The sequence below is a fragment of the Anneissia japonica genome, unplaced genomic scaffold, assembly GCF_011630105.1.
Source record: "Anneissia japonica isolate Jap-2015-1 unplaced genomic scaffold, ASM1163010v1 scaffold287834_len5846547_cov211, whole genome shotgun sequence".
NCBI classification, from domain to species: domain Eukaryota; kingdom Metazoa; phylum Echinodermata; class Crinoidea; order Comatulida; family Comatulidae; genus Anneissia; species Anneissia japonica.
In genome coordinates this window covers 4,359,484-4,380,567 of record NW_022704992.1, presented here as the reverse complement: position 1 = coordinate 4,380,567, position 21,084 = coordinate 4,359,484, and the positions used below count along the sequence as shown (strand labels likewise).

The 21,084-nt window shown below is 33.8% G+C and overlaps 3 protein-coding genes across 4 annotated transcripts in view; 1 reads left to right on the top strand and 2 right to left on the bottom strand.

Annotated features, from left to right (window-relative positions):
* LOC117105002 (EF-hand calcium-binding domain-containing protein 6-like) overlaps positions 1-3,739 on the bottom strand; it is a 23,328-nt gene extending 19,589 nt beyond the window's left edge. Inside the window, exons 1-4 of the mRNA XM_033245981.1 lie at positions 3,464-3,739; positions 2,785-3,105; positions 2,136-2,227; positions 1,189-1,313 (exon numbers count right to left, since the gene is read on the bottom strand). Coding sequence (XP_033101872.1) covers positions 1,189-1,313; positions 2,136-2,227; positions 2,785-3,040 — 473 coding nt within the window. The 5' untranslated portion in view covers positions 3,041-3,105; positions 3,464-3,739. The remainder of the gene's footprint in view (positions 1-1,188; positions 1,314-2,135; positions 2,228-2,784; positions 3,106-3,463) is intronic.
* Positions 3,740-4,003: 264 nt separating this feature from the next.
* Positions 4,004-8,898, top strand: LOC117105076 (protein PXR1-like). Its single transcript, XM_033246099.1, has 5 exons — positions 4,004-4,131; positions 5,315-5,404; positions 5,829-5,877; positions 6,480-6,950; positions 8,143-8,898. The coding sequence occupies exons 1-5, from the start codon at positions 4,021-4,023 to the stop codon at positions 8,298-8,300; spliced, it is 879 nt and encodes a 292-aa protein (XP_033101990.1). The 5' UTR covers positions 4,004-4,020; the 3' UTR covers positions 8,301-8,898.
* LOC117105075 (pleckstrin homology domain-containing family A member 8-like) lies at positions 8,881-20,516 on the bottom strand (the record flags this gene model as incomplete). Of its 2 annotated transcripts, XM_033246097.1 has the most annotated exon segments (11): positions 8,881-11,291; positions 11,689-11,821; positions 12,402-12,532; positions 13,083-13,141; positions 13,558-13,643; positions 13,981-14,310; positions 14,817-14,854; positions 16,677-16,745; positions 17,411-17,569; positions 17,915-18,036; positions 20,361-20,516. In XM_033246097.1, coding segments are annotated over 11 exon segments (1,481 nt in total), but the record flags the coding sequence as incomplete, so codon positions are not given.
* Positions 20,517-21,084: the final 568 nt, after the last annotated feature.

The following is a 21,084-nucleotide window of genomic DNA, read 5'->3' as shown; positions in this document are numbered from 1 at the left end:
TTGTATTTTCTATTTAATTAGCATCAAAAGGCTGCAGCATTATATTACACTATATCAACAACAGTCCCACTCGTACCTATGGTAATGGTAAACACTGAGTCCTGCAGCAGTTGCATTGTGGGTATGCATTCAATGTCCCACTGGGATCAGTGGGCTTACAATTAAAGGAATTTCAAGTGGCATATATTGATCAATAGATAAACCAATCAGTGACAAAGCCTACAGTTGAATAATTGATTTGTTGAATTATTATGTTATTATTGCTCTGGATAAGCCCTGGCCTTCTTTTTTTTTGCGAAATTTAAATGGGCTTCTTTTCAAGATGGGCTTCTCTTCAAAGCTACTTTTGCAAAGTAAAGAGGGGGGCTTCTTTTCAAAATGAATGCTGTAAAATTTGGGAATTACTACTATAAAACAATAAACAGGGCCACAGTAACATCAATCTATATCACGGTTTGTATTAACTAGCATTAAATCACCATTGCTATTGTATAAACCAAGTATGTTTTTATTTTTTTGTTTCCTTGAAATTCACTACAGTGTATGTACTGTACAGAAAGAAAGGAAGCCCACGCTATCTTGAAAAGAAGCCCATGGGCTTCTTTTTAAGGCTATTTTTGCAAACTAAAGAAGGGGCTTCAATTGGAGATGGGCTTCTTCTCAAGATTAAGCCCATTGGGCTTCAAGGTTTTACAGTATATAATCAAGCACACATTTTGCCATCTCTTTTTCTGATTGGATAATAAAATATGGGCCTATTTTTGTGGGCTTTTGTAGGTCCCCACCAATAATTTGCTAAACAAATTGTTTTAATTTTTTTTTTTGGCAAAACAGGCCAATGGATCACTATTGTTTAATTTGGGCAGAAGGTTTTATTGGAGATAAAATTATAAAAAACCACCAAATTATTCTTCCACATCATAAAAAACATTATTGCAGAAAATCAATTAGTACAGTTTAGTGAGGATGCGTCTATGGGTTAAAATACCGTAGTTTAACTGTACGCATGTAGAAGAAAAGCAGTGTTCACTATAAACGATTGGCTCCCCAGCTATTAATAAATTATTTGTTTATTAAAGTACCTATATCCTGTTAGAATATCTGGTGGAAATTGGTTTGGGTACATATATTATCTTGTATCTGGGTCCTGATAGTTTCATGTCAGTTTGTATACTTCCATAAACAAACACTTTTAACAAGAGAGCAAGGGTACTATTTGCTTTGTTGTTTGATCTCATTATTCTTGTCAATAGTTTTAATCCATATCTTGTGTCTATAAATCTAATACTGTTAGCAACAATATCCAATGTAATCTATGCAATATTACAGGAAATATTGATTACCATACTTATTCGAATAAACACTGAATAATCCCTCTTCTCCCTCACCCCAACCAAATGACTGTAAACAAATCTAATGGAAGCAACATCATTCTCAACACATTCTATTAATGTTCTACTCCAGCAGTAATAATTTTTTATGATCACGTAATAACACATTTCGACAGTGATTACCTGTATGTGTTGTAGTTCCACATTTACAGTAAAATTAAGGGGCGTTTTAAGTATTACGCTACAATTTTACACTGAAAAAACATAAATGCCTCCCTCGAATAAATGCCTCCTCAAAAACCTTCTCAACAATAAACCCCATGAGGCATTTATTCTGGTGAATTAAAACGTCGCTGCCTAGGCCTAGAAAGGCCAAACACTCCAGGTTGTAAACTTATAAAGTGCAGTCGTTAATTACATGTCTGCATCAAATTTTTTTTACACGTTTTATCAGTTCACATACTTTGATCTTCAATCTACAGTACTACTGGCTAAACTGCACAGATGCACACATTTCTTGGTTTTGCTTCATTCTCCGATGTTCAGACACCCCTAGGGTAGTGTTGTTTCTGAACAACCCCTCCCCCCTTTCAGATAACTCTGGATCTGCCACTACCAAGAGGTGGGCTTTGCAGAAAGGTCTATTAAGCTTGCTTGTACAGTAAGTCATGCTATTAGTATTTTTATACCTAATACAAGTTTAAACATCCCCAGTATAGGTATAGTATACACCCTATTAAAAAATATTGGTAATTTCCCTAAATATGTGACATAAATTACATTTATTAATAGAATAAGTCTTACCTCATCTGAACTGTATCTGCTTTGTAGGGAATTGCCAATCACTGTCTGTTTGGGTATACTAGCCTTCTGTTGTCCAGACTTGACTTCATGAACTTTAAAAGATCAAAGTAGCAGTGATTTTGTGACAGAACATCATTATATTTTAAAATTTAAACAAGTCTACACTACAAAGTAGTTGTATATTCCATTCTAGTTGGGACAACTTTCATGCAAAATGTCACATTTGGTACAGTAGATCTGAAGACAGAAATTTAAAACCAATGTAAAATATCAGTAGGCCTATATTTTAAAAAATCACTCATAAAAGAGGCATGTTTAATTACAGATAACATATTCTCCTCAAAACATTAACTGTCACCCACACTAAATTTTTTTTTAATTATGAAAAATCAATATAGAAAAGAAGATAATTATATTCAAATTTAAGTATGACAGTGCCATTTCTAGCCATCCAGAAGAGCCATATCCATGAAATGTCTTATTTTAGACCTAAAACCATGGTGGGGTTGAGGTTGTCTAAACCCTCCTTCTATTAAAGTCCCCTCCATGGGCCCCCCTCTATGTTGTACTACCGGACCCACCACACACTTGAATATATCATTAGAATATTGCTGCACTTATATTAAATAACAACTTTCAAATACTATACCTGGAGGCCATGTCAGCATGCGATGATGTTTAAGCAGTGGGCAACTCTCAGGCCGTAAAGATGGCAAAAGATTCCCCTGCTCACGTCTGGGTCTAACTGATGTCGGCCTAGAGAATGGTCTTGGACTAACAACATCACCTGATGCTGATCCAATGATATTTAGAGTGTTTTTCTTTGCCTGTCGGCTTAAGGGATGCTCAATGACAGGTAGGTTTGCTGGCCTTGATGAGGAATGTCTTGCTGATAGTGTCGGCATTTTTTCTTTGTTTGGTGACTTCAGAGAAATGAGGTTAGAAATGAATTTTAAATCATTTATATATACTGTAGTTTAAAACAAAAAAGAAACCAGAAAATTTTGTTAATCATGTTACAAAAAAATGAGTATTCTGCATCAGACAAAAAGAAATACAGTAGCTCATTTTGGAAAGCAGAAAAGTAAAGAAAGCAAGCATTTACTGAACTCTAGTTGTCAGTAAAATTATGATAGAACTTCAGATATTCCATGTTTATATAATTGGCCTACTTTGGTAGGTTTTCTACAGTCCATAGTAATAGTATTATTTGTATTCATTTCTCTATGATTATTGTATTTTAATCTGTCCAATATTAAAATTGTCATCTGCACACATAAGATATTGTTGGTAGTAGCCTATACCCGTGCCATGTTTTCTGTACTCACCTCCTAAACCCAGGGCCAGGCTAGGCTAGGCTAGCTGGGTTGGGCCTGTCAGTAGCCTTCAAAAATTACAAAAAGGTATATCAAGGCAAGCCAAGAAAGAACCTCACGAAATCATCTCTAGGCCTAGAGCTATACCAATCTCCAAGACGCCAGCAGTAACTTTGGCAGCAGGCTCAATGAATATAAAAAATAATAATGATCGTTGAAAACAGTAAGTATCTGCTCCGTCGAATACCTACCAATACTTACCAACAAAAGTACAGACAGAGAGATGCAATTACGCTTATGAAGCAACCACATTGCTTTTATAGGTAATATTCAATTACCTAAATTCCTCTCCTACTAATTTTCCTTTCTTGAGGCAAGTTCATACCTAATATCTAAATAGGATTATTGTGTTCATGTATACATATATTATTTCCTTCAAAAAGATATTGGTAAAATATAATATGAATAAAATTACTACAAATATGCCCTAAATAAAAATGAACGAGTCTTTGGCATTGCTAGGTTACCATTTCGATTGGGGATTCCCTTGTGCTCCTTTTGCTTTTGTTATGTTTTTTTCAGCGTATAGAGGGCGTAGTAGACTAAATTTTGTTTTCAGAGAGGGCTACAAATACAGTAGTATTATACGTAACCACCTGGTCGGGGAAATGTGGGGAAAGGTATGATTTATATTCCTAGGCCTAGGCCTTAGGCCTAGCTTTTACAATCCTTTCATGTATACGTTTGAAAAAAAATGCGGTATTATGTATACTGTTAGTTGTAAGTAAGGCCCTTTTCCTACTCATTCATGTTTAGGCTTAGTAAATAACCTGGCCTAGGCCTACACCAGTGACCAGTAGGACCCGGGTCTAGCCTAAGCCTAGCTAGCCAAAAGGCCTAGAGGGTAGGCCAGAGACCCTGTTGATGTAGTAGGACTAGGCTAGGCCTTGTAGTAGAATTCAGGTAGGCGGTGAGGACCTATTAGGCTTAGTACTACTACTTTACTACTAGGTCCTTCTCATATTGGTCCTTCTTCAAATGGACTGGCCTAGTTTAAGGCTAGACTAGTCCTGATGTACGAAATTAGGATTGAGGAATTCAGTGAATTACAATACATACATTACAAACTTTGTAACAGCCTAAATAAAATGCTAATTAGGGCCTATATGAAATACCATGGCCTAAAACATTGTTTGAAGTTTGAATAGCAAATTAACATAAACATAAATATGCATAGCATAAAATTAATTTTTTTTAAAAAGAATTTATCTAGCCTAGCTAGGCTCATATACCTAGCCTATGTCTATTTCGTGAATACTTAACCTGGGTGAACCGATATAAACTGATATGGTGGGGGGCCTAAGCCAGATTCCTAATGAAACTTACCCCTGAAAAACAATGGAATCTAACCCAGGCGTATATAATGCATCAACGTTATGAAACAATCCTCAAATTGCAGGTAAGTATTTCACTCATAGACCAACAACATCGCTTCTGAATTGTGTGATTTTTTTATATCTTTTAAAGAGGGATTGCAATTCAAGATATGTGACGTTTCAGCACTGATGTAAATTGTGCAATTTAGTGACATTGATTATTATTAATATTTATTTTCTCCATAGTTATAACAAGCTAAGGGCACAATCAAGCAAAATGTTGTAAAAATACTGATAGTGTGGAAGACAGACATACCATAAATGAACAAAGATAATAATTGTTTGGAATCCGCAAACAATACACTCATCAGTAAAAACATTTAATTTAGGATAGAAAAAAAATATTTAACATACCTTTTATCAGAAGGAAAATGTGAAACTTTACTAAGTAAAGTATATTAATAAATTTTAATTTGTATTTTAATAGGAGGTTAAATCTGCCAACAGTTGGGAGACTGCAAATTTAGGGGATGAAGCAAGACGCGAGAAGTTCCTCCGCCTCATGGGAGCAAAGAAGGTAATATTTTTTGGAAAATACTTAAGTCTTATGTGCCTAAATGTATGAAAAAGGGTTTTTTGTATGGTTGGGTTTGAATTTTTCATTAAGTGGTACTGGTACAGGAAAGTATAATGCACCTTTTCCTTGTGGTTATAAAACGCAATTCTTTTCCCTGATAATTAGATCCACATGCTTTAAGTGTTGCTGCTGTTAATCAGCGCAGGAGCAGGCAACCCCACCAGGTACCCATTTATACTCCTGGATGGAGAGAAGCAATGCAGGTAAAGTGCATTGCTCAAGGACACAAGCGAAATGCACAGCAAGGGATTGAAAGATTTGATCATACTTTATACTTGTTTAAATTCTACTGGTAACTTTCCTGTTAATTATTTTATCCCTACTATATTTAATATTTAAAACAACAATGTATTTTGTTTAACAGAGTCAGGGAGCTGCACCTTCATTGGGACCCACCAAACATACAAGAACAGGTATTTTGCCAGTTATTATCATGCAGTTGCAACAATTATTGACCATTCAAAAACACTTTTTTAAATCATTATGAGGCTTCTCCAGTAACATGCTATCCCTATTTGATAAACAGTAGAAAGACTGCAATTTTATTTTTTTTCAACAAATTCTCATAATCTGGAAAGCTCTGATCAGGGCAGTTTAATAGATGCAGTAGAGCTAAAATGATCTATTAAATCAATCAACTATTAATGAGTCTCATGAGGGCAGTATAATAGAGGCAGTAGAGTTAAAAAAGATTTATTAATCAATCAGCTGAGTGTTTCTAGAGCTCCTCATCTAAAAAAAAGTTATATAAGTTATACTGGAGGTTTCATAAACATCTACATGAGGCTAATTGTTAGTAGCGATTACCAGTTTTGTTTTTTCTTTATAATTATAATTATATTTTGTATAGCATATGAAAAAAAAAAAAATTGGAACAGAAAATTCAATATTTGGCTGGCTTACTTTGTATATTTGTATTTTTTTTTAGGATTGAATTTGTGAGTATGTTTTATGACAAATGGTATATTATTAGGTCTACTAAATACACTAATTTAATTTTTCTCTGTGTATTCAGATGAGCAGGAAAAGAAAATGCAGTCAGACTTAGAAAGTCAATTTCAACACAGTCTTGATGCAAAGTTAGCTGGCAGGAGTAGAAGGCATGTTGGATTTGGTTTTCAGGATGAAGATGAAGAAGAAGCAGTAGAAAAAGAGAAGAAGGCCAAGGAACCGCAAGGAACACACATACGCTTTGACTCGGATGATGATAATGATGATGAAGATGATGCTCAAACAGAAAAGAGTAAAGAACAGAAGAACAGAACTGAAGAAGATAAGGTTGAGAAAGAAGAGTCTGAGAGTAAACGAAAGAAGAGGAAAAAACTAGAAAAGAGTCAAAAGCACCACGTTTCTAAAGTTCAAAGACAAGAAGATGAAGAAAAGAAGATCAGGACAGAAGAAGGGAGCAGTCCAGAAGAAGAGTCAGAGAGTGAAAGAAAGGAGAGAAGAAAAGTAGAAAAGAATCAGAAACACTGCTCAAGTACAGGTATGATTTTAAGAGCCAATTTGTGTCAACAACAGTAAATCACAATAAAATTTTTGTAGTTGTGTATGCCTGGACCCCTTGTTACATACACAGAAATTAAGATTGGATTTTGAGGTTCCATGTCCCATTCAGTGGTGTCACGCTTGGGCGCTGACAGGGGCGGAGCACCAGAGCCTCCAGGCACGAAGGGCCCCGACATTGTAGTTAAAAAAAATAATATAACATAGCATAGTGTCATTCAATGAGGCCCCGACAGTTTTAAACATTGAAAATACACTGGCTTGGCATCATCATACAGAAACCGCATTATCTCAGGGCTCATGTAAACGATCGCTGCAGTTTTCGTGTCTAAGGCAAAGACACTATGTTATGATCTGGCAATTAAAGATGGCGGAAAGGGTAAATCTGGTGGAGGTGCAAGGTCCCAGACAATGCCCCGACGAGGGGTCGGATTTCCCCGATGAAAGCAAAGTGGGCCTGGTCGAGCTTCAAATAAAAGGTTTTGAAAGTGGTCGAAAATTTTGACAATTTAGGAATTTCAAAGGCTTATTTAATCCCCTCGTCGGGGGGTCCTGGCAACCTCGCTAGCGCCACCCCTGAACAACAGTCACCCTGACGCCACAGGTCCCATTTGTTAAACATCAATTATATATGTGTCTACTGGCATGAAAATTAGGTATTTGGACCCATCAACTTTTCACCACCCTCAATACACTGTATACAACAAAGTAACACATAAGTTGATATAGTGTGATTTGGTCATGGTTTATTACAACAAAATACAAAGGGAATGTTGCAACAATCAGTCCCTTTAAAACAAATTTCCAAGAGTTATCTGTGCACAGAGTGAGTTAATTTCAATCAGCAATGAGAAAAGGGGTCCATATTTTAATTAATTGCTCTGAAGAATATCTTGACTTTGTTGACATGCAAATAGTGAATGTTCATGATGTCTTTCCTCATTCCCTATGTGCTCCATGATAATTCCTAATCATCCTAGCTATCATTTGATGATTAGGCAATGGTCCCCTTCAATTTATGTATATATAAGGTGTTGAAACCCAAGAAATGTCAACATTTTGTAAATCAATGATTTAATGATATCATTAAATCATTTTATTAATGATATGATGTGAAAGTGTTGTTTAGGGTTCTTATTTGTCAATAAGCTTTTTCCTTTTCTTTCTTTTAGAAGAAGCAACGAAATCAGAGAAGAGGAAAAAGAAAAAATATGATACTATGTTGCATGAAGAAGTTAAAAGAAAAAAAACAGAAGATACTGGTAACCAGGATTCTGACGATTTATCTGGTAGTTCGTCCAAAAAAAAGAAGCATAAAAAGAAAAAATGAAACATTGGGTGTTGTAATGCCAAGAGATTAGATAAAGTGGGACTACCTAAAATTACTGCTGCCTTTGTATCTCACAATAATTAAGACGGAATAGTTCTGTTTCAGAACTAGTGCTTGTGTTGATCTTTACACATCAATTGTCAGTACGTCTATCAAGCTGAAACAGAGTGCGAATTAAGTTTTAAATACTAAAATATGTATATATACATAAGGTCCACCAGCTGCCTAATCTGCAAAGGACATCTATCACATGTAGAATCCTACGTTCTTTAATCCCAGGAAAAATTACATAATTTGTTGTCTCATAAAAATGAGACAACATGAGTGCAGAAATTTGAGGCAACCAGGCTCTCAATTTCAAATTCCCCAGTATTTTACAACACTTGCGAAGTCATGTAACATACAATTTATTTAAATTATTATTAAATGATTTATCCAATGAATGAATTGCTGTTTATCTGAAAACCTATTTTAAAGAAATTATGGTAATAAAATTAGTGAATTACAATTCTAAATATGAACAACTAATAGTAGGTATGGCCATGTGGGTAACGTATAAAATAAAAACACTTGTAAGCACTTTATAGACCAACTTAAATTGTTTATTACTCAAGCTTTTGTCAGCAGTCTCTATTGGTTTCATCGGGATAACACATAGTCAAATAAGATGAAGATGTTACAATCATATCAAGCATAGCACTTCAACAAAAAGTTCCTTTTCTTCAGTTGTATAAAAAAGTGTCTCTGGTGGGAATCGAACCTGCAACCTCTAGCTATGAAGGCAAGTGTCATGCCCATTGACCTATAGAGTACAGTATACATATACATGCAGGTCTACCCCCAGGCAGTTGCTTTCATACAACTTAGTGGATGTAAACTCTGAACTGTTTTGCATCCGCAAGACAGTTTATCGTCTATATTGTACCATGTATATAGTTTTTGGCAATTATACAATTTTCCTACTAAAATTCTTTTAAAAATTATTAAAAAATAAATGGAGGAATGTATCAGAATATTAAAGTTCTTAAAATAACAAAGTAATATATAAATTAATATAATAAAGTCAAAATAATAATATCAAATGTTTCATCAACATTTTAAATTCCTTCACCTGCCTTATAAATATCAAACACCCATAAATCTTCATGCACAAATCAGAAAAAGGATCAAAGTTCAAACATAAATAAAACTGTATTCATTAAGCATTGGCAAGGACATACCACTATTAACAATTGCAAAGGAAAGTGGTTACAGTACTACTAATGTAACCAAACAGTCCACTATTTGAGGCTTTAAACCAAAGCATGTGCTATCATCAAGGCTTTCTAATCTATAAATATCTTCTTAATAATAAACTTCTTTAACTCAAGTACTGCGCAAATTCTGAGTAATATAATAATAATACAAAATTTTAACACATAGACATACATTTTAAGTTGGCACAGTGGTGTAAAAGGCTGCCGCAGACGGAATGGTTTGACCATGTGCCAGAGTATTTTGATCGGCTCTTACATCATAGAAGCACTGTGCATTTAACATTAGTTTACGTTATGTTTTTTTTTTTTAATTTTTTATTAGAACTTATTGGCCCCACCTTAAGAACAGTATTTTGTGAAGAAATTGATTTTGTTTAATTAACACACTATTTGTATACTGTTATGTATGTGAGGTGTCATGACAAAATGAATTGTGTGAAATATGGATGAACTCATATTTTTACAAAAGTGGGGTTTTATGGTTTCAACGGTAGTGAGCTTTCTTAATTTTTCAGGAATCTGAATTAGAAAACCTAATGCAAAGACCAAAATAAAGCTTATGATGTCATCTACCAGAATATACAAGTATCAATATATAAACAACTGTTTCATGTTTTATACCAAGAGACTCATTTTGTGAAGACACCTCTTACACTATTGTTTATCAATATCAATCTGAATTTTTTTTTTACAAATTTTTAGGCTCAGGGCCAAGGATATGCCAATGGTGAGCTTAATCATTCTTGAAGTGGCAATCCTTTCACAAGACAAACATGCAAACAAGATGCTTTACATACACTAAGCCTCATTATGAGTGTTAGGGGAGTGGAGTTGTTTTTGGTCGTGAGAAAAAATCCTGTTGACATGACAGGAATTGAACCCAGGACCCTGGGATTGGAAGGCAAGCACCTTAACTGCCAAGCTATTCAACTCCACTCCAATTGATATACATAATAAAGTTGTAAGCACAATCTTTACAAGATGCTAAATAAATACTAAATATTATCTTCATAAAACAACTATTTACCTGTAAAAACAATCCCAATTGATGTCAACTCAAGCCTTCATCATGTCAAGATTTCATCTGGCTGTGAGATATTTACTCTAGTTCTTTGGGTATGCACCCATTTCAGGTATAAGCCCCACCCTCTAATTTATACCAAATTTTATGCACCAGCCTTTCATCTGACAAAAGCAAATGATTAGAATGAGTAGATCTGCTAGTTTTGCAAATACTTTCCGAAAAAATAAAATCTAAGATTGGATTTGAATTAGACATGCAGTGCTGAAAAAACTTTTAATTGGCCATCCCCTGACATTTTAGTACAGTTATTTTTTTAAATGGGATTTCCCACCCACCCCCAAAATCGACCCAATTTTGTGCTCAATGTGGGTGAGCTTATACCAGAGGAACAACAGTATTGGTTTTATATCGATAAATTTATTGTTTTAATATACTGTATACAGAAAACAGATCAAATTGTTTGAACATTTTAATTTTTATTATTACAATATTAATATTATTCAATATGATAAATCAATAAACAGCTTTAACCTCAACATCATGGTGGTTATAGAAATCAACTAAGACGTCGATAACAACACTCATTGCGGTAACAGTCTCATCAACACTCTCCAGGAGTTGCCGTTCATATTCAGGTTTCTCAACGTCATCCTCATCGACAGAAACAAAGCGGATGAAGTCACCATACGTTGGTACTGCTTTTGCTGCCAGCTGAAAGAGAGCATAATTAATTAATTTTTTTATATTTCATGCAAGAAATAAAAATCCTGGAATAACAGAACAATTTATTAATTGGTTTTATGAGATATGGTTTGATAAGGTTATTAAAAAAGCTCTAAAAAAATATTAATATGTAAGGAAAGAAAACATGGATTGCTAATGGAATTGAAAGAGATTTTCAAATTACAGATCCGACAATCTAAAACTAAGCCACCTTTTGGGTTGGGTACTGGCTTGGGGTTATTCTTTCCTTGTTTTTCCAATTGCATCTGTTCACTTGTTTTTGTGCACAGACACCCTTGTATTTTGCATATAAATATATAACCTTTAACCTTTATATTATATTATCATTCATACGATGAAGGTACAACTTAAATAAAAAACGTACAGCAAATACGCCCCTGACCACCCATCCATGATATTGCTTGAGTGTTTTTGCGTATGCGTTGTTAGCAGCAACACTCAGATCTCGTTGACCATTCTTGATGTCCGTAAGAAATTCACAGATGTAACTAAGTGCCCTAGAATGACAACATAGATCAGTATATTAGAAGTGTACATTTTTTAAAGAAAAAAAATATGCATGTATTTGACATTGTACAATATGCCTCTTTTAACTTAAGAAATGTAGTCTCTACTGACTGGAAGGAACTCTCCATAGCATATGTTTTTTTCAATTGAAATCTAAAACTGACTGACTGAGATTAAGAGCTTAATGAAAAATATGTGTTGAACAATGTGCAGTTGGTATTTGCCAGCTGCAGCAAAAATACTTCATACATAAATGTATCTACATTACAGGAAACAACATTCTCCCAAACCTTCTCCACGCACAATAACACTCAATTAGCACTCCCCCAGCACAAACATCATGGATTCCCCACTAATATGTATATTCATTGTTCTTTATGAAGATTCTTCACTTACACTTAAATATATAGTGTATATATATATATATATAGTGTATATATATATATATATATATATATCCACAGTATCTGCTATTTTTGTTTTTATATATACATTTGCCTAATATGCAACACCTTTCATTTTTATATTACATATATGCAAATATTATAATTAATATAATAATTATTATACCTTCTTAACCACATGAGTGCATCAGTAGCGGAGTTCTTTACTTGGGTAGTGTTATTGTCAATCTCTTGCATTACTATCTTTTGTAGAGTATCAAATGCCACAGGATCTGTTGAGTATTTTTGCTGTAATTTCTGAAGAAAAAAAACACCAAGGGAAGTTTACCTGAACTTGGATATGGTCCAAAACTTTCAATGCTTGCTTTCTATACAGTGTATCAGATTCAGAATGTAATATTGATATTTAGTGTATTAATTGCAATGTGAAAAGCTTGTATTAATGAAAGTTTGTATATAATATTCATATGGCTTATTGTATTGTTACTGCCTTATTGTACATCTGAAACTAAAACTGATGTTTAAAGAAACACTTTGACTACATCCGCTGAAGAACAAGAACTGCAAAAGAAATGTTATGATAATAATTATGATGATCTTAGTGATACACATAATGATGACGATAATAATGGTGAATGTTCATAATTAAAATGCTGCTGATTACAATTAGGATGCTGATAATGTTGATGATCGATGTTCAAAATAATAATGATGATGAAAATAATGTCAATTGTGGTGCTGATAATGATAACAATGATGATGGCAACAATGTGGACAAAGACAAAGTTGACAATTTTTAAAATCTTCTCATTATATATTACTCTACATAATTCAATTTCAATCTCACCTTAATATTACCATTTACATCCATTTTAACTGGAGTGAATGCTGAAGAATTTAGCGCATCTTAAATAAAAACAAATATTAAAGAATTGCAATTAAAAAGAAACAAATTTGTAACATTTAAGGTAGTATATATTTAGCTGTTATAATGCCTTTTTTTCTTTTTTTTACACAGAATTGTGATGATGATTGGTGAGGGTGCACTACAACCCTAACTTTAAGCATAGGCAAATATGAGTTGCAGGCAGTAACATATACACTTTGTACAATTAAGCAAATTACAGGTTTTCCCTGTTTTTGTTATTGTCTAATTAGTTAATACTTGGATTGAACAGCATCTATTTTGAATTCATAAATCATATTACCATCATAAAATAATAAGCACAGGTATAATGAATTAAGTCCAGAAAGACTTACACCAACAACAGGTTTTTAGGAAATTCTTTTATGGGTGTCAACATCAAGTCTAATAAACTTACCAAAAAACCCAACGACTGAGACACATGCATTTAAGAAAATGTCTGTTGGTATACTGAAATCCGCTCCTAATTTAATATCAGAAAAACTGAAAATACAAAATGATAAAACTTAAATTTACTTATTTGCATTAAATATTCACTACTATTTCTCTGTTTATTGTTTGTAAGTTTTAGTAGAATTATGCAACGAGTAATGAATCGATCATCATTTTGTAGAGCAGTACATATTGGTCTACAAGTGAATGAATTTTTAGACAAAAAGGTCAAGGTCACAGAAAGTCAAATGAAACATGTTAATAATGTGATGTACCATTGATATGCACTCTATCTTTATTAGTTTTTTAGGTCAATCAGACATTAAATTCGTATATATAGGTCAAAGTCAACACTTGAATCCACCTGTATTCATAATGAGATGTTTACCTGCATGGAATTGATGAGAAGAAATTAGGTATTTTTTCAGTCTTTTCAAAATCTAATGTTCTAGAAGAATGACTATTTCTTGCGGATGTTGGTGTGTGAATCCCATTTGGTTTAGCCACGTCATTCATTGCCACACGTGATTCGCTGTCAGGCGACTTTGGCTGTTTTTCTGATAAATTATGTCCCTGGTTTTCATTGGCTCTAGGAGATATTTGACCAGATGATGGAGAACTATGTGTACGCTGATATCGAGGGCGGGTTGATGCGATCTCTTCAAGATTTCGGTAACGAGTACGCACTCCAGGACAGTTTTTAATTGGTGGTGTATATCTACGTTGAGGAAAATTGAAATTTATCATGTAAAAGTTTGTAAGTCAATCTATAAGTTTAAAGATATGTTTATACTACAAAAATCCTTAAATTGATTACTAGGCAATAAATAATTTAAAAGGCTATACAAATCCTGCTTATTATTAGTATTTTTGAGTAACAGTATTATTAGGTTTATTAACTCTAACGATTTTATTAAAAATAATAATGTGTTATCAGCCAATATAAAATATATTTCATGCATGCTTTAGACAAAATAAGCGATACCAAAACACAGTGATGCAAATGGTTCATTGCAAGAACAATCAGGATTTTATAGTGAAAATGTTTTAATGGATTTCAAGTCTGTGGTTTTGAAAAAACGACAGACTTAAAAATCCATTGAAGGCAAGTGGAGTGAGAGGGTAGATTTAAATTATTCAGGTTTTATAGCCTTTGGTTCTGAGGAAGAAATGTTCTCAAATTATTATTAATGAATAAATTTATTCAAAATTACTATTGTTTACCTGTCATCAATAGAATGAGACTTATAAAGATGTTTTTTCTGAAAAAGAAAAAACAAACATGTTATAAAATTTAAAGTATTCAGATGGGTATACAGTACTGCATTTTAACCTTATAAGATCATCAATTATGAGTGTTTTATATCCTTTTATTTGTAGTCCACAGACTGTGTTGAGTTATTAAAATCAAAATATAATATGAAATATTTTAGAATATGATAACCTCGAAATCATATTGGGTGAAATTAAAGTTAATAGTTTAATTGTGATTCACAGGTGCGCCTGCCAATATTCCAATTCAATCATTCCATGCTGATAATTTTGAATCCTTGATGTGTTTGAAGAACTGCATTAATTTATAATGTAATTATCTAGCCACCATGGTAGTAATAAAAACTATAATACCAAAATTAGTGATTAACAATTTATAAAATAATTAAAACTGCAATACAACCCAAGAAACAGATTTATTTTTAAAAAAATCGTATTTAAAATAATGTTTCTAGATGGTTCACTTTTAATAAATATGGTTCAAATAAATAAACAAATTATATTATAAAAATATGTATAATAATACAATGATATATAAACAAATAATATAAATAACAACTAGAGGGCACTCTCAGAGTGCATACCTCCACCTACATCACGCATATTGTCCCTATGAAAAAATGTATTCGGTGCACTGCTGATGCCTAAAATGGCTTGACTGGTAATAAGATGTCATGTTTAGTAGTACGGACAATGAAATAAAACATAATGAAAAAAATAGACATGAGGGGATTCGAACCCGGGGTCGGTAGTTTGGAAAACACTCTTCTAACCACTATACCAAAATGTATTCTTGTGAATCGCTGTAAAATTAATGCTACTTTGTTACAATCCTTTGGCACACTCTGTAAGCACACAAACATGTCTATATGGCAGACAGCTAAAAAATGGTTTTTCGTCGATTGTGACCTTAAACTTTGACCCCTTCAAAATTTAATCACCTCCAGATCTTTGGCCAAGGAACATTGTGTTCAACTTTGACAAGTTTCCAATAACAACTCTGGACTGTAGGCTCTTCACAGTCACATAGATACACACACACACACCAACACACACACACACGCACACACACACAGATAAAAAGAGTAAATAAATAAACAGAGGCAAAAACCTCCTCCAACTTTGTTGCGGAGGTAAGAATGGTTGAATGTAATGACAAATGGCACCAGTGTTGTTTAGAAAGTAGCAAGCCCCATGGTCTTGTCTCGCACTGCTTTTAGAAACTGTTTACATTTTAGACATTCACAAATAGTCATTTTAGAATAGTAGTTGTTATTGACAGCAACTGTAAATGTAAATTTCAACTTATTTAGTCTAAATGTCAAGTCATTTTTTAAGAACTTTGGCATGACTGATGAAATCCATGGACAGAAAAAAAAATGAATAATACCAATAATATCAATAGCAACAAATAAATAATACAAATAATTATAAAAAGTGGAATATACTATACATAAAAACAAATTTCATTTTTGTATGAACTGCAAAATGAATTACAGTTCGCCCTTCAATTTGAGACCACTTTGAGCCCTGAAAATTAGGGGTGGTCTTGGAGTTGGTCTCCAATTAGAGGACTAGCTTTGTGTTAAAAGCTTCAAGATTGCTATTTGGGCATTTGGAAAAGTGGTCTCGAATTAGAGGGGTCTCAAATTGGAGGGTGCACTGTACTGTATTGAGTGACTGAAAAAATATGACCCTAAATTGTGATTAGGTGTAAAGCATGCTTCATTTTATTAATCTAGCTCAGAAATATTACTGAGGTTTTGATTATGGAAAGAATGTTTAATGACCCAGTAGCACATTTTCACAAACCTTATCCAAATTGGGAGGGGTATAAGGCATTTCCTTTGATGCCATACTGAAACTCCAGCTTTGTTTACTCTGTTGAAAGCAATATTAATCAATTGGTATATATTATATAAAACTGTCATGCAAGCTTCCTTTACACCAGTGGATAGTTAATATAGCAGTTTTATTTCATTTTGAATAGATTTCTACATTCACATCTAAATACACTCAACATTGACAGAATAAAACAATGCTGTATAATTTAAGTCTCAGTACAAAGTTTAGTGAGTGCAGCCCATTTTAGTCTTTGAAAAAAACAACCCTTTTGTTTGCATCAGTTATCATTTCCACACATGTTCACACTGCAGCAGAACAAACGATGACAAGTGTGTGTATGCATGTGCAAATCGGTTTCACGCAAACCTTTCATTTTATCCTTTGTTTATGGTGACGCAGATTATTTTTAAAAAGGAGACATGGAACTGGGCTAAAACAGAGTTTTATAATAAAAATATCAGTGAAACAAAATGTATTTTTATTAATCAAAAGAGAAATGAGAAGAAAATTGTCCCCATTAATGGATAAGAACTATAGACTGTACTTCAGAAATAATGTAAGCAAAGAAAAAATCAGTTTTCAAGTGAAAAGTCTGTTAGGTAGAACAAGCAAGAAGGTGGAAGGGAAGAGGTCAGTAAATTCTAGATTCCTTAATGGAAATTAACAATAAATGCAATGTATAATAGTACTGGCCTTCTTACCTTATCAGATGTGAGGGAGGGGGGAAGAGCACTGTCTGTAATCATACTGTTGTTAATTTGGGGGCTAAACGTTTCGTCAGCGATGTTCATACAGTCCTGTAATGTCTTGATGAATGTGTCACATGTTTCCGACAACAATGATGTTGATTCGTTCAGTCGCTGCAGGATAATAAGCACAAACATTATTTTACAAATTGGTTTTTTAAAATTTTTATTATATTGTATAGTTATTTAATATTAAATTATATATTAGAATTGTTAGTGATATACTTATGTATTTTTAAATTGAATCAGTGATTCAAAAATTGTAATGGCCCAGCAAACACACACTGGCTTTTGTCATCTGAATAACACTATTCTCTTTTGAATAAATACTGATTTTCCAACACCTACCATTTAATAGTTCTAACGCCAGGATCTAGCTTCACTAACAAACTTATAGTAAAATTCACTATACTAGAATAAATATTATTCATAAATATTTTAAATATCAAAATGAATTACCTCATTAGTTGAAGTTCCTTCAGACTTTGCAGCCATTTTGACAGTGGCAACACGTTGCATTAACAAATCACAATATAGCCTCAGTTCAGACATTTTTGACCTCAATGTTTCTGGGGGCTCTCCTAGAGGTAAAAGAAGATACATGGTTTATTCTCCGCATGCTTAATAATTTTATTTATACAATATTTAACAAGAGATATTCACTAAGCAAATAATGTTAATACAGCCTACTGTATGAGATCACTTGGTATCTTTAATACTCTATACAAAAAGTCTATGTAGGCCTAGTCTGTTTTGAAAGAAAATACCGTAGTACATTTATCACTATGTGTATCAAAATTATTAGAAACTAGTTTGACCACTTTGTGAGACAGTAAGATAGCTGAACCCACTCATGTATGAGAATAAACCAGCTGGTTGCATGACATGAGCAACAGACGATATCCTTACGAGCCAGACAGATAAGCTGAATTTACTTGTGTGCAATGGTCGAATATATCTAACTTAAATAAAATATGCACTTGTAACATAACAGCCAATTATAGGAAGTTGAATGCCTCTCATGGCATGAAAGGATGAAATGTTAACAAGCGAGTCAACTAATCATCTAAACACAGAAGGGAGCAACACTGCAAAATTTTCTGTTTCAGGCATTTAGGATTTGGTGATCTTGACACAAAATGTTTATTATATTTATTGCTGTAAAATTGCTAATATCACTATCATATCACTATCATATCACTATCATATCAGCTTTATTTGACAAAAACAAGTGGCATGCTTAAATATGGTCATGATGACATCACATCATGACCATATTAGGCACATCAGTGTTTTGTCAAATAAAATTTGATAGAACAGCACAATGCTATACATGACAGTAAGAAATAGTGTTCCAAGAGCTAGAAAAGTATCTTAGCCACTAATACACAGTTTCAATTCCATATTATAGAAAGCACCTTTAAATCTATTAACATTAGAATTAGATTCTTCATTGTAGCTGTGTTAAGACTTATTTGTTTTGCTTAGAGCTACTGTATTATTAATAGCTTCGTGGTAATAGACGCAAACGAACTGTGTATCAAAGATCCTGCTTTGAAACCCACTCACTTTCATCCATTAATTTAAGTCAATATTAAAAATAATGCCTGCCTTCGATTTACATGTAAATGGGAGCATATTATATCTGAATACATAATAATGATGGGATCTTTTACTGTCACTGTCAGTTTGCCAAGAAGTTTGAAAATGAGGCAAAAATGGTGTTTACATTGGCATAATTTTGACCAACATAAAGAACATCTTTACCTTTGCTAAATAATACCATAAGCTGTAAGACTGTGGCTAACACTATTTGAATACACATTTGAGTACACATTTGAATATCAAAATTTGTACGTTTAAGTGCTAAAATGTGGGATCAAATTATTGATTACATACTATGCTACTTGTTCTGAAAGTTTGACTGAGTTAAATTTGCAGTGTATTCTGCTTGGGAAAACAATTTGGTTATAAATTATTGTTCATAAGGCAAGAAAGATGGAATTTTAATAATTAAATCTTATAATTATAGTAATTATAGTTTCAAGATCAAATTTACTCTAACAATAAAAAAGACATAAGATAGGACAGGACAGAAGTATTTTTGGTGTGAATCACACCAAGGGTAATCCACTAAGTCAGAAGACTTATTTCCAGTGGGGTCCTTCTGGTGGTGAATTGGTCAGTACATCGGGAGACAATCCCCTACTCTTTTCCAAAAAGTTACTACATCGTTTAACGTGCACATGTGCCATATTGCACACAGGACCGACAGCTTGAATTCCCATCCAAAAGACGCTATCGTAACTTGTATTTCAGCCCTCTAGCTGAAACACGAGAGCAGCAGATGGAATTGAACCGGAGACCAAAGTAACTCCACGGTTCAGGGCATGAACTGTGGCTACCACCTGTTTAGGGGACTGAGCTACAGTAAACTGCTCTGACACAGAGGAGACAATTTCACAACAAAGGTGAGTCGAATGGCCGAGCGGTTAGCAGGGGCGCCGCAAGCTATAGCCATAATATCGGCACTGGTTCAAACGGCACGCTCGCCTATGGTTCTGGTGGTAGAACAAGTCTTCTCGGATAAGGACTATAAACCGTAGGCCCAGTGTATACAATGGCTCGTGTGCACTATAAAGATCTCAGTATATCCTTCGAGACGAGTAGGGGGATACCCCGGTGTACTGGAACAGACAGCCCCTGTGGTGGACGACGAGAGTTGCTGGTACCAGGTTACCAGGTAGCACAGACACGAAGGGACCCTTAGGGGCGAAGAATGTCATTGATCGAGTTCCTAGTCCACATTTCAAGCGCCCTGAGCATCTTACATTAGATGGATTTGTGCGCTATATAAAACTACACTATTATTATTATTATTATTATTATTATTAAATAATATTACCTCTATCATTTTTCTTTCTGGAATCAGCAAGACAAGCTTTAGCCGTTCCAAGTGCTACCAACCACTGCTGCCTCTCTGCTGGTGTGGCACCTCTCACATAGAAATGCTGCTCCCCAGGTATTATTAAATCAAGTCGGTTTGGATCTGTAGGATGAACTATAAGCAGAAAAAGTTTATTTTTTTATGCATTTGTTTATCATCCAGCAAGTTAACTTACTGATTACAAAATGAAACTGAGATTTTCTGCAAACTTATTCTAATATGAGGCTCAGGAATAGAATTTTTAGCCAAAATAAAAAAATATCCTAGCTGATTTGAAGCTTATCTTCATAAGCAAGGTGGTGGTAATTTGATCTTTACACAATCTCCAATTTGTTTTTGATAAATAAACAAATTCATTTTATGTAATACAGGAACTTGAGAGCCATGATGGATCAAACTAGGTCCCCAAACATATCAATGGTTTAGCATGCAAAATGTGTAAATCCTTTACATAATATTCTTAAACTGACATTTTGAATTTGAATAGCATAATCAAAGGGCAAATGGACCTTTCAAATTTGTTAATCAAAGGAGTAGAAAATATGAACATGTCCCACTCTGTATTTGTTAATGCATTTTGTGAAATGAAATGCAGCTGCACAATGTAGTAGTGGCACCTCAGAAAAAATACTCAAATACCCAGCAGAATTAGTCATATGAACTGGCACAAGGGTAAAAAGAC

Bases quoted from the DNA above. Each gene is read 5' to 3' on its own strand.
- LOC117105076 (XM_033246099.1), top strand. From the start codon at position 4,021: ATGTTTTTTTCAGCGTATAGAGGGCGTAGTAGACTAAATTTTGTTTTC. The intron at 4,132-5,314 runs GTATGATTTATA...GTATTTTAATAG, and splicing joins TCGGGGAAATGTGGGGAAAG to GAGGTTAAATCTGCCAACAG. The intron at 5,405-5,828 runs GTAATATTTTTT...TTTGTTTAACAG, and splicing joins GCCTCATGGGAGCAAAGAAG to AGTCAGGGAGCTGCACCTTC.